General features: G+C 42.4%; 1 protein-coding gene across 1 annotated transcript in view; it reads right to left on the bottom strand.

Annotated features, from left to right (window-relative positions):
* The window catches only part of PTPRT (protein tyrosine phosphatase receptor type T), a gene marked incomplete at both ends in the record, with an annotated part of 469,343 nt that overhangs the window by 334,468 nt on the left and 118,122 nt on the right, over positions 1–16,753 (bottom strand). The window contains one exon of the mRNA XM_084271566.1: positions 11,352–11,477. Within this exon, the coding sequence (XP_084127692.1) occupies positions 11,352–11,477 (126 nt within the window). The remainder of the gene's footprint in view (positions 1–11,351; positions 11,478–16,753) is intronic.

The raw sequence follows: 16,753 nt of genomic DNA, 5'->3' as shown, positions 1-16,753 counted from the left end.
TCTCACACACATGGCAAACAAGAGGCATGGAGTACAAGGGAGCTTTTGAAGTGTTTGCATTTTCATGTGGTATCTGAACAGCGAGTTTATGGGGCAGGCTGACTCATGAGGAGGTGTCACCAACAGTTATTCTTTGGAAATGTTAAACACTTGTTAAATAGTTACTTAGTTGGGTAATAAAGATGTGTTGTACAGACGTAAATTAAAAAAATATGGAAGCCCTGCATAAGCTTTAAGTACATAAGACAGTTAAAATTAAGATTTTAAGATGCTTTAGAACAATCAGAAGAACAACTCTGCCTCTTACTGCCTCCAAGTCGGTTCTTTCAGCACACTCCCATACACACCTTGTGCTGCTGGGCGTGCTAGAGGCATAGCAGGAAGATTAGGTAAAACATCAATTGAGATGGTCTGACTCAGCCAACATCCATACCAGGCAATAGAAGGCATTTTCAAGGATCACAGGGATGCAGTCAGATCTTCAGTTTAAGGATAGTCTTGTTTTTGAAGGATTAAATGAACCAAGGAGGTTCTTGGACACCTGAGCTACGTTGTAGGTTTCCTACTCTGTTTTTCTTGGAATATCCTTCAGATCAAGACTGACATTTCCTTCACATTACCCTCATGCTTGCACTGTGTAGACCAGAAGAAAAAACTGTTTCCACAATTAGAAATACAAACCCTCTCCACAGTGAAGCGCCTTTGCTCTTGTTGTACAAGGTCCTCCCCAACATACCAAGTATGAGCAGCACAAGTAACAGCTTGACACCTCCCTCTATTTATAGATGTTATGCTAATAAAAGGCCGACCATTTCTCAATGTAAATGAGGACCCAAAAGGGCTTATGTTAGAGCCTGAAACGTCTCAATTTCCTGTGAATTCCCTGTGACTTGGCTGGTGCCATTTTACTGCAGCTGTTCATTCAACTGAGAGTTCACATCATGAGACATGACAGTGAGAAAAAGAGCCGATGAGAATTCAGTGAATACAGCTTTTCATTTGAAAAGATCCTCAAACACATACAATTGCTTTATTTTGCTTAATTTTCAACATTCATAAGCATAATTGCATTTATTTTTCTAGTCAATACTGAAAACAAGTGATAATTTGTAATATTACAGCTTTCATCTCAAAGGAATACAACTACAACAGTTTCCCCCTTCTGAAAGAGGTGAATGATAGGGAGGAGGTTGGATTGCCTATGCAGGAGATGCATGCATTATTTTTCCCCATGAGAATATCTGAATATTGTTGCTATCAACTTCCTTTTGTACATGTATAGATGTCTTTCAGAAAACAGACTTTAAGCCAGTATTTTCCATATGCCAGATTGCACGCAATAAATACCTAATACTGGGAATAACAGATGCTATTTCCTAAGTATAAAAAATGAACTCTTCCCCACACACACACAAATTCCCAATAGCAGCAGTTCTCAGTGGAACCAGTGCACAGAGATGGTTATTACCACTCCATCCAAACAATCCGCATCCTTCTAACTAAAGAGTGAAGTATTTGACAATCTAGCCCACATGTGCCATTTATTATGAATCCCCATCCTGTTTGTTTTGAAGCTAGTGGAGAGGCTTCCAGTTATTTCACCAGGCCTCAAATTGGGCCTACAGTAAAGAACCAGCACTAGTTAAATGATTCACAACACTGGAGTCTTAGATACCGCACAATAACTTCGTACTCAGATGTTCAGAGTCTGTTAAGTGGTGTGATGGATTTCTGAGAGATGTAAAACCCACCAAAAACACCCAAAGAAAAAGTAGGAAAGGAGAAAGACAAGAGTTCACGGGAAAGAAGTTGACAAATGCAGTGTATTAGCCAGACAACGCACTGCAATATGCAGCCTCTGTATGAGATTATACCTGGTTTCCACTGAATTTAATGGACTTCAGGAGAATTGCACTATGTTAAGCAACTGTAAAAAGCTGAACATTCATACAGACTTCACGAGGCTCTATTAGCACACAGGAGGCTGAGCAACAAGCTGAACTACACTTTTTGTCTTTGCTGTACTCTGCCCAGCTTTCACTTTGAAGGGCTACTTACTGCCTCAATCGCTTTTCCTGGATCAATTCTGAGGAGTAATTTTGCCTACAATTTCCTCAGCATTTCTTTTTCGAAATCTTTATCTGTCAGCACTTGTCTGTTCATCCATAACCTTCTCCTTCCTCTCCTCAAACCTGGTCTGTCTTGACTCCGGACATCTGTCCCCATGCAGACCTCTCAAGACGTTCATTCTTCCCTGTTAGATTTTCCCATCTCTGGCTTGCTGAGCAACCCTCCAGGGCACAGACGAAATACCCAGTAAAGAGATGGCTCTGTAAAATACACCTTGACCTCTCACTAGACCTGCAATACTCCCAGTCCTCTCAATTCCTTCAATACCTCTAGAACTGACCTATTTCTTCCAAAATGTTTGTTCCTACTTTAGTCACTGCTTTTCCTCTCCTCCTTAATATCCAAATAGCTTCACAATCATCATATTTAGCATCCCATCTTCACCAGAAGACCTTCCCCATCCCTCATGCCACCAGTGCATCTTGTTTACTCCAGGTCTTAATTATGCTTCTCTTCTTGCTCTGAATTGTCTGTTATGAGCAAAGGGAATTAAATTACCAATCTGAGCCTTACCATGAAAAGAATTTTCACATAAGTATTTTAAAATATCTTAGCCAAACCTTGCTTTATATTCTACCCTTATTTCAATACAACCATATTTATTATTTCAATTTCATCTGCTTAAGATTTTAAAGGGACTATCAAGAATTTTTATCCCCAATGGTGTGGCTATACAACTCCCTAACCTGGCTCTCAAACCAAAACCAGTTTTAACACACTTGCTGTCTGGACAGCATGTGCTAATAGAGCTAAAATTAATAGATTAAGAAAAACACAGACCCTGCGTTGAGATGCTGAAAGGCATCAGGTCCTGCCAGAGCCAAGAAGTGCTGAGAAAAATTAATATACTCCAGTACTGAAACCAGGGATGAAAAACATGTGGGACAACAGCTTTCTTGTCCTTCCTCCTAGCATGATGCTGAATGATGTTACAGCAATGCTTCAGAAGTGTCACGCACTCACTAATGGTGATAATGGAAAGGTCCTGACATTCACAAACAGCTCTGTTTCCGACAGCTTTCACAGAAAAGGATCAGAACTCGACTGACAACAGCTCAAATGTACCATTTAACACATCAAGGTGCAGGAACTACATGTGTTCCCTACAGACAACAATGCCTTCAGGGTCATTAAAAGGCCTTCCTAGAAGTCATTCCTTCGGATTCCTTTGATAGCATCGCTTAACACTGTGCATGTTCAGAAGGCTGCACACCCTCACTAAGCCCGATTTCAGCACCGAAGTACCATCCACATCTAAGCAGAGGTGTGCTCTCTGTTAACCTCTCGGTGCCACACGAGGAGAAATTCTCTCTCGTTCACAGTATGAACGACAAAGTATTGAAAACTGACATGTAATTCCCCTTCAGCAGAAGGCCTCCAGAGGGCTAAGTGTCGTTAATTAAATCAGCTCCTCTTGGATGTGCCATCACAGGCTAGCTAGCTACATTTACATGTGATATTCTTACTTTATAGGTCTGCAGTTTCACATATACTTAGGTCAAATGGTCCCTCACCATTTCTATCCCAGCCAACACTAATAAGCCTAATCGCAAATGAAAAGTTCTACGTGGTTTTAAAAGGCAGGAACACAAAACAAAGCAAATATTTGGCCAGAATCACTCTGGAGACTAATTTCTTGAAGCTGTTACGTGTCTGAAATCCAATCTGTGCAGAAGCAGCAATTGCTTGTGTTCTTCACTGCCAGCTTTCCCCACCTGAAGAAGCAAAATTGTGTAGTTCTGCAGGTATGATTTAGTTACTGACAGCCCAGACTTGAGACTGTAAAAGAACACGTGTGGCAATCCATTTCTCTTAGGGAAAGCCAAATCCTAACCATGAGAAGCCATTCCTGAGTCAGTTATAGAAACGGCTATTGAGGGCCTTGCTGGATGGAGTTCAGATAGAGCAACCAGAGCAATTAAAACACATGGCACAGAAAAGGTTGCCTTGCTTGCAAGGTTACACTTGTGCCAAACCTATATTCACATACAGGTCATGATAGTGCACTTTCCCAACAGTCTACATGTTCCTACACCCCCTGCTGAAGTAAATCCAGGAAACTCATCAGTCAACCCCCAAAACTCAGGTTCGTGTAAGATTGGGATGAAATTCTGGAAGTAAGAAAGGGCAATTTACAACTGCAACTATCAAAAAGAACCACAGAACACAGACATGAAGCTACATAGTAAACAGCAAATTAAGGGCGGACTGAGGAAAGCTTCTAAAGATCCCTTTCCACTTAGACCTTTCAAGCTGAGAAATGGCTATGAGTTCACTACCTATCTCCAGACTTATGTATTTACTTGTATGGAAGCGAAAGAGTTGGAAAAAAAAAATATTTGAGTCATTCTTAGTAGTTTCCCCTGTAAAAAATATTCTTTTTTTGGGGGGAAGAAAAATAATATACAGGCGACTGAGCCAAATTTCTTTCTCCCTCTCAGACAAAATTGGTTCATGATTCATCATATACACAGCCGAATTTTAATTTATTCCTTTAACAAGTTTGTTTGTGTATTTTCTTGTAAGCAAGAATTAATACACTCAGGCACAGGAAAACATTAATTTTGTTGCATCGCCTCTCAAATTTACAAATGTTGAGTCTAAATCCTGTCGGTATGCATCCTAGCCTGAAGAAGAGAAGACAAACACCTGACCTATGCACAGACGTTCCCTGTTCCCAGTAGAGATAAACACCAACTCCACATCAGCAATCTTCTGAACAAAATTAACGGATCCTGCCCATCCTCAATGCAGGCATAGATGGATGGTTGTCACCTTCCTCAAGGAAAGCTGTTTCCCAATTATTCATTCACGCTGTAGCTCCATGGTGCCACTCAACAGAGGAAGGTGACATAGGAAAGCATTTGGCCTATTAGACTAACATAAAACTTCACTCAGTTCAGTGGAGTCCAAGTAGAATTTAGCCATCTGGCATTCATATATACATCACGCCTGTGATGTTCGCCCGCTAAATGAGTAGTTCATGAAGCAACAATAATGATGATAACCCTTCTGTTCTTTCAGTGAGAAGTACAGACAGCCCTCCCATTACTGGAACAAAAGAACACACCCAACTGATGTAGGAAGAGTCCCCATCCCTTATCTCTGCTGCAAGAGAAAGGAAAAATTCTGTAACAAATTCTCATTGAGATGGAGCAATGCATCTGGGGGAAGCAATGAGCTGGGCACGCTAAAGGGCTCCAAGTTACCTTCTCTTCATGAGGCCAGGCAATGCTGGCACACAGAAGAAAGCTCTCAGAAGCCATTTGTATCTCAACCTTGACAACCTCACAATGGCCACCACTGAAAGGATTCAGCATAGATGACTCCTCCAAGTTCAGGAGAGATTATAGAGCCAATGCTGGCTACATCTCTAGGCGGGAATCAGACCTGCCAGCGCTACAACCGCCAGAAATACAGTGTGGATAGTAGCCACTGGTATGAACCTGCCATGGTCTTCTGAGGCATGGTGCAACAGCTGGAATCCTTCAGCTCTGCAAAGACACTACCTGTGCTCTTATGAGCCACTGGTGATGCACTTGTTTCCCTGTTACTTGAAAAGCTTTACAGAAATCCATAGTTTCATGGATTTTGTGCATGCACCAGAGGCATTTGCCACAGCTATTTTGCATCTTCTGAACCAGAAGTTATACATCACAAGCATGTTTGGCTCTTAAAAACATAAAAATGTACTTATTTCTATCCAGCTTTGGTGGATAATGTGTCCTGTTTCTTTTTACAGAAAATTTATGGACTCTGTGGAACAGCAAAGGGAGGCAATTTGCACTTGCTAAGTAACATAAAACTGTTGCAACTCTAATTCTCTCTCTATATCCAAATACTGTAATTGGTTCCAAACATTTTGCTCGTCCCTAAATTCATAATATCTAAAGTTCTGTTTCCTAGGCAAGCAGGGCCCCTGCTTCAAAAGCAACTCAGCAAGAAACTGCAGTGATAGGCTTATGTGCCTAGATATGTATCTAGGTACAGATACACATACACACAGAGTAACACTTATACTAGGTTCCAATTTACATGAAGAGAAGTGTGGAGCCAGGCACAGATGTGGCCAGATCTTCCACCCCTGTGTGCCGATTGCTTATCCACTAACTCTGAACAGGGCAACTTCAAAGCAACTTTGGGATTAACCATAAAGCGAACACCAAGGAACGCTGCTGTGGAAAGGCACATCACACGATGGCTTTGTATTCAGCGTAGGATTGTGTTTAATACAATTAAAGTAATTACTTCAGTCTAATCAGCCCTGGTAAAGTCTCCATTGGAGTTAATTAGAAAATGATGGTAAAATACTTTGCAGACACAAATGTTAAATACTTCCATTATTAATACCATTCTTGCAACTGTTGCAAGAGCAGGCAGGTCCTGGGTCCTTGGAACACTGCAATCATAGAATCATAGGGGCTGGAAGGGACCTCCGGAGATCATCAGGTCCAATCCCTCTGCCAAAGCAGCTCCCCAGATCATATTGCACAGGTCGGCATCCAGACAGGTCTTGAATATCTCCAGAGAAGGAGACTCCACACCCCCCTGGGCAACCTGTCCCAGGGCTCCATCACCCTCACTGGGGAAAAGTTCTTCCTATGCTCCAACTTGTAGCCATTGCCCCTTGTCCTGTCCCCACAGACCACTGAAAAGGGGCTGGCCATTTCCACCTGCAACCCATACTTGAGATATTTATAAACATTAATAAGGTCCCCCCTTAGTCTTCTTTCTTCCAGGCTGAACAGTCCCAGCTCATTCAGCCTTTCCTCATAGGGTTGATGCTCCAGGCCCTTCATCATCTTCGTAGCCCTTCTCTGGACTCTCTCCAGGAGATCCCTGTCTTTTTTATCCCAGGAAGCCCAGAACTGAACACAATACTCCAGGTGGGGCCTGACCAGGGCAGAGCAGAGGGGGAGGATCACCTCCTTAGACCTGCTGGCCACGCTCCTCCTGATACACCCCAGGATCCCATTGGCTCTCTTAGCCACCAGGGCACACTGCTGGCTCATGGCCAATCTGTCATCTACCAGGACCCCCAGGTCTTTCTCCACAGAGCTCTTCTCCAGCTGGTCAATGCACATAAGCACGTAAGAAAAGCTTAGGCCAGCCTTTACCACCAAGAAAACAACTTTTGTGATCAAACACAAACTACGTGACAGTGTCCATCTCACATCATCTAATACCAGTGTGCAAAGACCGGGTATCTACAGAAAAAGTGGAATGGAAACTGGAAGGTGGAAATAAAGAGGAGCAGGAGAAAGCTACTCGCTCTACTTTGAACTTCTAAAGCCAGAATTAAAGCCTTGTGCCTCTCTGGCACAGTCATACAGAGTACTGAATCCCTGCTAGGTAGCACAGCTTTAGGTGAATACCTGAAAAAGGTAAGAAAGCAATGACTGAAGGCACAGGGCAGAGGGAAGGGAATGAGACACTGAATTAGGGTCAAAGGGCCGGGTCACGTTTAGTCCTGCAAAGCAGCCTGAACTGCACACAACTGTATAAAAGAGGTTGTGAAAGAGAGAAACTACTGACAATTCTCCCTAGTCTAAGATGGAAGAAAAAAATAACAAGATGAAGCCATAAAAAGGAAAAGGAAGGCCTGAGAACCTTCATAACTCAGAGTGCAGCCAGAAGCCCAAAGGCTGTAGAATACTCTGCACTGAGGGTATTCAGGCTTAAACACCCATCTGTTAACAAATATTTTGTTATAATTGCTCCTGCTATCACGTAAGGAGGTGGAGAGTCCCACCAAAGTCTGCAGATCAGATACCTACGATTCATTTCTTTCCCATTTTTGAAACATTTCTTCAGAACAACAAACATCTGCCTCTTAATCCCCCAATTAACATTGTTTCCAGCCCTAAGGAATTAATCATAGAATTCATGGAAAACAGGTTATTTGCTGGCAGTGGAGTAAAACAAATTGCCTGCAAACTTCTACACTGCTAATGGAGCAGTTTAATTGCCCTTTTTTTGGGCACTTTAATTCAAAAAGTAAAGAATAGAAAGTCGTCCCTGGGCAGAGACCTTTGCAGCAGCGTGTCAGCAGAGAATTACACAGCACTAGAGACTCAGGCTCTCATTCATGGTAGTGACCTCCTTTGAAGAGCACTCCGAGATCTAACGATGAAAGTACTGCAAAAAGCGCGAGATACTATCATTAGTATTCAGGAGGACAGAATTCTGTGGCTTGGTTGAATTCAAAGGGACCTGCTGGTACTTATGAAAGCCGATAGGTTTTACAGAAGAAAATATCTCTGACGGAGGCATTAATGTAGGCTGGCTGGCCAGGGTGGGGGCTGGCCATGCTTCTTGCCAGCATCTCCCAGCAGGTTGCGCTGCAGACTTACTTAGTATCTTTGAACCAACCTACCGCCTGCTCACTTTTTGGTTTTGCCAATTCCACAATATAATATCTTAATATTATCTCCAGCTACAAAAATAAGGTAGCGCCTCAAATATCCTCTTGAGTAAAGAAATCCTGCACTACTGCTTGAGTTCTATAAGCCCATCCATTCTGGGACTCCTGGCGCCATGCTTCGTGCCAAGGAGCTTTCCTGGCTACAGCTGGCCACCAGAAGATGCTTATTCCATGAACGCATCTTTGTCACCAGTTCATACACCCTGCAGCTCGGTGGAATTACACCCTACTGCTTTCAGCTGCTGTGGAGGCATTAAATGGAATGGAAAGTCAATCACCAAATGTTCTAGCACTCTGGCTTCAAAGATGTCCCTGCTTGTAGGAGTGGAACGTGCTGTTCACCAGTTTATTCGCTTGGCTTTCCCACTAGATGAATTTTAAGTAAACATCTTTTATGCTCACAAAACAGATTTTCAATGAGTAACCAAACAACTTGCATTACATTTCTATCCAGCAACCCAGACTCTCAATAATAGCTCTAGCGTCTTTGCTAGCTTCAGGCAGTCTAATTGACCACTACAATTTACTTCAAGGTTAGCATGATTTGGACAGCTCTTGAAAACATGTTTTTGTTACTAGAGCCTTCTGTACACATTTGCTGTGGTCTGTCATCTTCTTCTACCTACTGATTTTGCCCTTTGTTCTGCATGAATAGTCCTGAGACATCAATTAGTAATAAGATGATCTGAGTCACTTCCCCTTATGCTCCTTAAAATCTCTGTAGATAATATTTCTTTATCATCAGCATTCCAAGCTGATGGCTGCTTTACCTTTCCTTCATTCTACAATAAAGCCTTCCCCATTTCTTAATTCATGTCTAACCTTTACTAAATTTGCAGCTAGTCTAACACCGTCATGTATTTATTAGTGCTCCTGGATATCACAGAAAGACATACTAAGGGGAAACACACTCTCTCTCTCTCTCTCTCTGTATTCTTTTTAACTTTAGAAGAAACAATTCTGAGAGCCTTGTTAAAAATGACTCTGCAATGTTTTGGGGTTGCTTTTTGGGGGTTAGATTTTTTACCATGCCATTCCAGGCTCTTGTTTGCCTATTGATTTTTTTTCCCCCATGGTTCCAGCATACTTCAGATGACAATATACCTTCATAGAGGAGCCAGGAAGATAGGTTTATTTTAACATTTAGAGTTGATAAAATAGTGAACTCATCCACTCCAAGCCTTTCCACTTATTCCTTGCTTTCCAAACTGCATTAAAACTGTATACATTCCTATTCATTCAGATCGCTCTGGGTTCTGTTAAATCAAAGGTTAGTCACGTCTCTCTAGTTTGTTCTCTAACAGGGGCATGGGATAGGACACAAGGAGGTAAAAGCTAAGGAACCACATAGAATAAATTGCCATCATTAAAAAGCAACAATGCCCAGAAAAATGAAGCACATTCTTACAGACACAGCCAGAAAACTGCAGCTTCCACAATTAACATCTTTCAGGGTGCAACAGGCAAGTCAAGGGGTACTAGGTGTTACACACTTCAACAGATCCCAGACCAAACAATTACCAAATCTAAGCTGTAATGACAATACCAAACCAAACCCCAACAACTCAACCAAACATTGATGGCACAAACCACAGCTAGGCTGGGATCTTATGTGCGTTCTTCTACTGACAGGTGGCAGACAGGAACAAGGACTGGGTGTCTATCAGCGGCTACAGCAGGGAGCTATTGTTGTATCAGCTCTGCACAGTACCCTTAACAGGCAACTAGCAATTACAAGTCTCTTACCCCTATAATTACAGACATAAGAGTCTCTTGAACGATGTTGTATTCCGGTGGTGCCACATAGCTCGTGCTTCTCAGAGTACAATGCACTAACCAGAACAGATACTTTTTTCTTAGGGCTGAAATCAAATTCTTAACTGGTCATTCAGTTCTGTTTGCCATTGCATCTACTGCTATTTTAGGGGGCAAGAAGCACAGACAAACTATGATTTTCAGAAAATGTCAGGGTGCTTTCTTAACACAAGTTCTTTTTCAATGTGAACAAAGCATTCCACAGTACTTTTATTAAGACTAGAGAACTTATTCCCATTTAAACCCATACAGAACATAACATCTGGTTCTAATGAGAAACAAAACTATTGGAAATTACCATTACTGTGAGCTCTGCAGAAAATATTCCAAGTATCACGTGGAAGTCTATGCTATTATTGGATGCTCTCAATGCATGTTAGCAAATTAGACATTCTGGTAACTGTTGGAAATATTCTGCTTGCATATGAAAATTTCACTTTCTGAAATCACAACCTAATCAAGCACAAGCTACTACAGTTAATTCTTTAGGAATTCCCTAGTCTCTCAGAATTGTAACTAAAACCAATCAGTTGAGTTAAAACAGTAACTGGAAGGTCCAGTAATCCCAGACATTCCAAAGCTTTACTTTTTCCAGCCTCTCAAACATGCATCTCCCCAGATATGACAACTCTGATCCTCAAAGGCCAAAAAGTTGGCCAAACCCTAGAACATTGTATCACAAATCTTTTCTCTTTGTTAAATGCAGAATGCAATAGGACTAAGTAGTGTAAAATGATTCAGCAAGGATATCAAACAGTAAATGTGGTAAAAAAAAAAAATCTCGCACTTAGGAATTTTGTTGCCAGATTATTTTGAACACAAAAGCAGTCTTTTTATCACTAAATAAAAATTAACAGTCAATATCCCATTGTTGTGGGTACCCAGACCCACTACACACACATATAGGACTAACAGCTGATTATAATAATAATTATAATATTAGCTTACACACACACACAAGTCGCTAAGGCTTCTTACTTACCAGTTGGGACAGCAGGATCCATTGTTGGCTTTTCCCAGGTATTGATCTGCTCCCAGGTAAATCCATTGGTTCCCAAGGCCACGCTATAACCACAATTACTGTAGTGCTCATCAAATGAACAACCACCTAAAACCAAGACAAAGAAATACAGTCCTTAATTATTTATCTCTCTTTCTGGTAGTTCATTTACTTTCATATTTTGTACCCATGTTTACACACAGAAAGATTTTTTTTAAAAACAACAACTTTCCACCCTTTCTATCTCTTGGAAGCCTTTGTCTTCTTCCCTCCATGCTACTGCTTCTTCTTCCCTCCATATTACTACTTCTTAAATCAGTTTCCTTTATTTCAACCTATTGTCTTTACATTTTCAGAGACGACTGCACACGATACACACACACAGAGGAATATTTGCGTTCGGGTCCCAGTAGCTGATACTGAATTACATAAACCTTCAGAAGTCAGATATCCAAAAAACAACCCCAAAAACAGAAGGCAGGTAAGAACATCATCACTGTTCCCACTGTGAGTCCTTGCTTTTTTTTTTCACTTTTAAGCCGTAACTTACACAAGGTTGGGTTGCACCCAGGGCAAGCCCAGCCTTCTTTTCAAGCATCTCTTATGCATAACAGCCTGAAGCTCTGTGTGGCACACAACCATTTCTCAAGGTCTTTTGAGTGCAATCCTTTAGTTTCCCCACAACAGGGAGAATACCAAGAAGTGGATGGCTACGAGCATTCACACCTTCCAGACTGTTGACTGATCATTCCTACTGCAATTCCTGAAATACTTGGAAGTGGTTAACTGTCATAAGTAACCTGGCAGCTGCCTGAACACTTGTGAATCAAGGGAAACCCATGAACAGAAGAATGAAATTGAGCGTGCCAACGCAGATTTTCAAAACTTGTGTCATGCAGACAAATCAAGCTTGTTTATTCCCTGGTAGGATATTCCTACGCTAGCATCCCTTACGTTACCTCAGGCACATTCCTCTACACGTCCTCCCAACTTAGACTGCTGAATATTTCAGCCCTGGCTTCATTAGATCAGGCAGCCTGGGTCCTTGAACTTAGACCTTAATCACACCAACATCTCTGCACTGCTTTGGTTTTTCTCTCTTAGGGAAAAGAGGCTAATTTTTCTCTGCAGTTACCAGTCCTCCAAAGTCAACTGGACACATCTAACACTTCGGAGCTGCAAGGACTGAGCAATGCTCAAGGCAACACTAACTTGCTCTGCCAGCCAACCTGCCAATTGCTCTTGACACTAATCAGAGAGTTGTACGCACAGAGATGTTCCTGACTCTTCACTCCTTCCCACAGGCTGCACTGCCTACACACACACAGTAAACAGCTGGTACGTGAACAAGCTCCAGTTTCTTTTGCAGTAAGGATTATCCAGCACTGGGGACATTGAGGCTGGCTTTATTTTTCACCAGTATTTTTCTATAGCTCCCAAGAAAGCTCAGATTTGTCTCAGTTCCTATGGAACTCCCCGTAAGTGACAACCACAAGTATACATATCAGGTTAATATTTATTAAAGCCTTATCCTGCTTAAAGGACTCTGTGTGAAGTCCAACTATACCTGGTTTTCTAAGCAGTTCTACAAAGCTTTATATATTATTTCTGTTTAAGTAGGCACTAGAAGGATTTCTTGAGTAGAATACCTGACACCTTAAAATACTCTGTTGCTAGGTTTGACAATCAAGCTTGTCCTAAAAAAAAATAACTGCTTGATATATTGTATGTTTTCTTTTTAAATAAAGCTGGCTAAGGCAGATTTTATGGCCCTTACAAGCTTGCCTGTTTCAGTGAAGTCCCTGCAAATATTTCTGAAGTGTCATTGTTTTACAGTATTTTAGTAATTCTTGCTTTAAATTTACTGTACTTGTGAAGCTTTCCCAGCTGTCAAAATGAGCAGGACTACACTTAAACAGCTTGACTAATTTAATATTTTTTTAAATTTAATTTAGGTGAAAAAGTTCACACTTAAAATATTAAACATGCTCATTAAAATGTCTCAAAGAACATAAAGGTGTTCCAGATTGCGTGGGAGTACGCAGTGGAACTGAAAGTCACCTTTTCCACAGTGAGTAGGTACGAGAGACGATATCAAATACTCTGCTCTCAGTCTCCAAGCGCTGCGTTCTAATTTTGATAGACTCCCTTTAACAGCACAGCTTCAGACATACACCATTTCCCCACAACCCCTGTTCAGCTGGCTGCAGCGCACAATAACGATGCTGTCGCTGAGCTATTACTTCCAAGGGCTCACAAACAAATTCTCTGATCGAGCCAGACAATTGTATGAGGCCTCCAGTACAGAAGAAGATTGCACAGGTGCTGATATAAAGTCCCAGAAGCCAAACAAGCAATAGTGACAAAATATGGGTTAGGAGTCCTCATTTACCAGGGAACGTAACTGTCCATCTCTCTCTATAACCAGCTAAATAGGTTCTTTCATGCATGCTGAGGTAGGTAAAGTGAGAGGAGGAGCTGAGAAGGGGATGTGGTGAGATCTGGAAATTAACTGGGTGTTTCCACTTATGAGAGACAACTCCTGAGGAGGCTTTCAAGTGCCTTGTCTAAAAGTCAAAGCTAACCTTGTTCTACAATCGGATAAGAAAGGAAAGGATAAACCACGAAGAGCCTTGAAAGTAGCAGCAAGACATCTACATTTTAAAGAAATAAAAGGTTAAGAGAGAAACCTCCAAACGCAGAGTGACAGGGCAATAAGCCAGAAGGATTAATTTACTAGAAGCAACAGAATTGGAATTTGGAAAGGTGAATTTGCAGGAAATGAAGACAAGGGGGAAAAAACTGGAGTGAATTTTAAGGGCTTAGGCAAGCAGGCTGGTTGCATGGATCTTGGGTACCAGAAGGAGGGAAATCTCCATCCATTTCTTGCTATAGCATGTCATCAGGGAAGGCTTATCTGGAACCCAGAGCTGTAATAACTTGATAGCCAAAAAGCCAACAACTCCTCCTTTTGCACTGTTACAGTGTACATTGTACAATGGAACAGGAAGGAAACTGCAGAGGGTGGGAGGGAAGAATCACAGCATCCAGAACATCAGATTTTGGGGTTACTATAATAGTCACAGAGGCTTCAGTCCATACCTCCCAAGCCAGATGGCCTTAGTCCTAACCTTTAAGACCACAGCAGACATGATGTCACAGCCTCATTTACAGACCACCACATTCAGAGAAGCAACATTTCAGCCAGCTGGGGTAAGGAGGAAGAGAAAAGCATGGCATAACACCTTTCATAGAAGCACAGAATGCTTTGGGCTGGAAGGGACCTCAAAGATCATCTAGTTCCAAACCCCCGCCATGGGCAGGGATACCACCCCTAGATGAAGTTGCCCAACATCTCATCCAACCTGGCTTTGAACACTTCCAGGGATGGGGCTTCCACAACTTCTCTGGGCAACCTGTGCCAGGGCCTCACCACTTTCAGAGTAAAGAATTTCTTCCTAACATCTAGTCTAACCCTGCCCTCTTTCAGCTTGAAGCCATTGGCCCTTGTCCTGTCACTGCACTCCCTGGTGAACAGTCCCTCTCTCACTTTCCTGTAGAACCCCTCTAAGTGTTGGTAGGCCACAATTAGGTCTCCTGGGAGCCTTCTCCTCTCCAGGCTGAACAAGTCCGACTGTCTCAGCCTATCTTCACAGGAGAGGTGCTCCAGTCCCCTGATCATCTCCATGACCTCTGGACTTTCCTGTGGAACACTGGTGACCCAGGAAGCGAAAGCACTCTGATGTTGAAGTGTATGTTCAGGACCACAAGCTCCTAGGCAAGCTGGTGAGGGAAAACGGGGAAAGGTGCATTTGATGTCCATCACACTTTTAGAGGTGCTCCTCGTGCTCAGGTAACAGGATCAAGTGATCTGCTCTGCTACACAAGCAGCCAGCTGCAAGATCCTTGGAAATTCAATTAGTCCCCACTAATGAATTTCAGTTTCAACTAAAAATTCATTAATAGGTATTAAGCACCCATTTAAGTAGCCATAGTACCTCCAAAACGGCCCAGAAGGCTAAAACTAACACTGATGTCAGCAAAAATTAACGTACTTAATGTTCCTAAGAACAGATACCCAAATACAAGCTATACCTAAATATGCTAGAATGCAAGGGGGAGGGGGGGTGTGTTAAAGGTTAGATCCATCCTAATACAAAATCATCCATCACCAAAAAGCAACTGCTCAGCAGCAGAACAGGGCTATTGGTTAACAGAGCACAAATTCTTCTCAAATTGAAAAGATACCACTCTATGAGTTTAGATACAACATTCTCACGTCACCATTTTAGCCACAGTATCATAATGTATTCTGTTCAGTTCTGGGCTCCCTGGTGTAAGAGAGACAGGGATCTCCTGGAAAGAGTCTAGAGAAGGGCTACAGAGATGAAGGGCCTGGAGCATCTCCCCTGTGAGGAAAGGCTGAGAGAGCTGGGACTGTTCAGCCTGGAGAAAAGACGACTAAGGGGGGACCTTATTAATGTTTATAAATATCTTAAGTATGGGATGCAGGAGGAAATGGGCAGCCCCTTTTCAGTGTCTGTGGGGACAGGACAAGGAGCAATGGCTGCAAGTTGGAGCACGGGAAGTTCCACACCAACTGGGGAAGAACTTTTACCCAGTGAGGGTGAGGGAGCCCTGGGACAGGCTGCCCAGGGGGTGTGGAGTCTCCTTCTCTGGAAAGATTCCAGCCCCGTCTGGACACCGACCTGTGCAATATGAGCTGGGGAGCTGCTTTCGCAGAGGGACTGGACTCAATGAGCTCTGGAGGTCCCTTCCAACCCCTATGATAATGTGATTGGCGCATTCACCTAAACAGGGTTCTACAGCTCCATACTATGCTAACAAGAACAAGGAGCTTAGGAAACACTGCGGGATTTCGTAGCCTTTCCCACACACACACACCCTGTTGGCTGAAAATTAAACAGTGAGAAATGTAGTCAGTAAGTGGGGCAAAAGAAAAGGAACTGGAGACGACTGTGATACCGTTAGATAACACATGCGGCCTTGACCCCTGTGCACAAAGTGAAACCCAACCCAGAAAGCAGCTTTTCCCTTCCAAAAAGGGTCGTATTGAAGCAAATAACGGCTCAGGCAGGAAGGATAAAATATCCCTTGTTTTACACTGCAGGCTTGTAACAATGCCACTGCTCATCTGAGTGATGCTAATTAATCTTGAGCAGACCTATCATCAGTTACTGAGACTTGCCCCCGGATTAAATGTAAACCAGCCTTGCATAAATTGAAAGCCTCCTTTGAATATATAATTGAATTTGCAGAAGTGTGCGCCAGGGGGGTGTTTAAATAAGTGCACAAATATGATAAAAAGAACTTCACGCCATTATATCTAATTCAGTAAGCAAAAATAATGGCAGGGCACGTTC

This window comes from Gallinula chloropus (assembly GCF_964237585.1).
Source record: "Gallinula chloropus genome assembly, chromosome: 16".
In the NCBI taxonomy this organism is placed as follows: Eukaryota; Metazoa; Chordata; class Aves; order Gruiformes; family Rallidae; genus Gallinula; species Gallinula chloropus.
The sequence above is the reverse complement of the archived record's forward strand: the minus strand, read 5'-3'. Positions and strand labels throughout refer to the sequence as shown.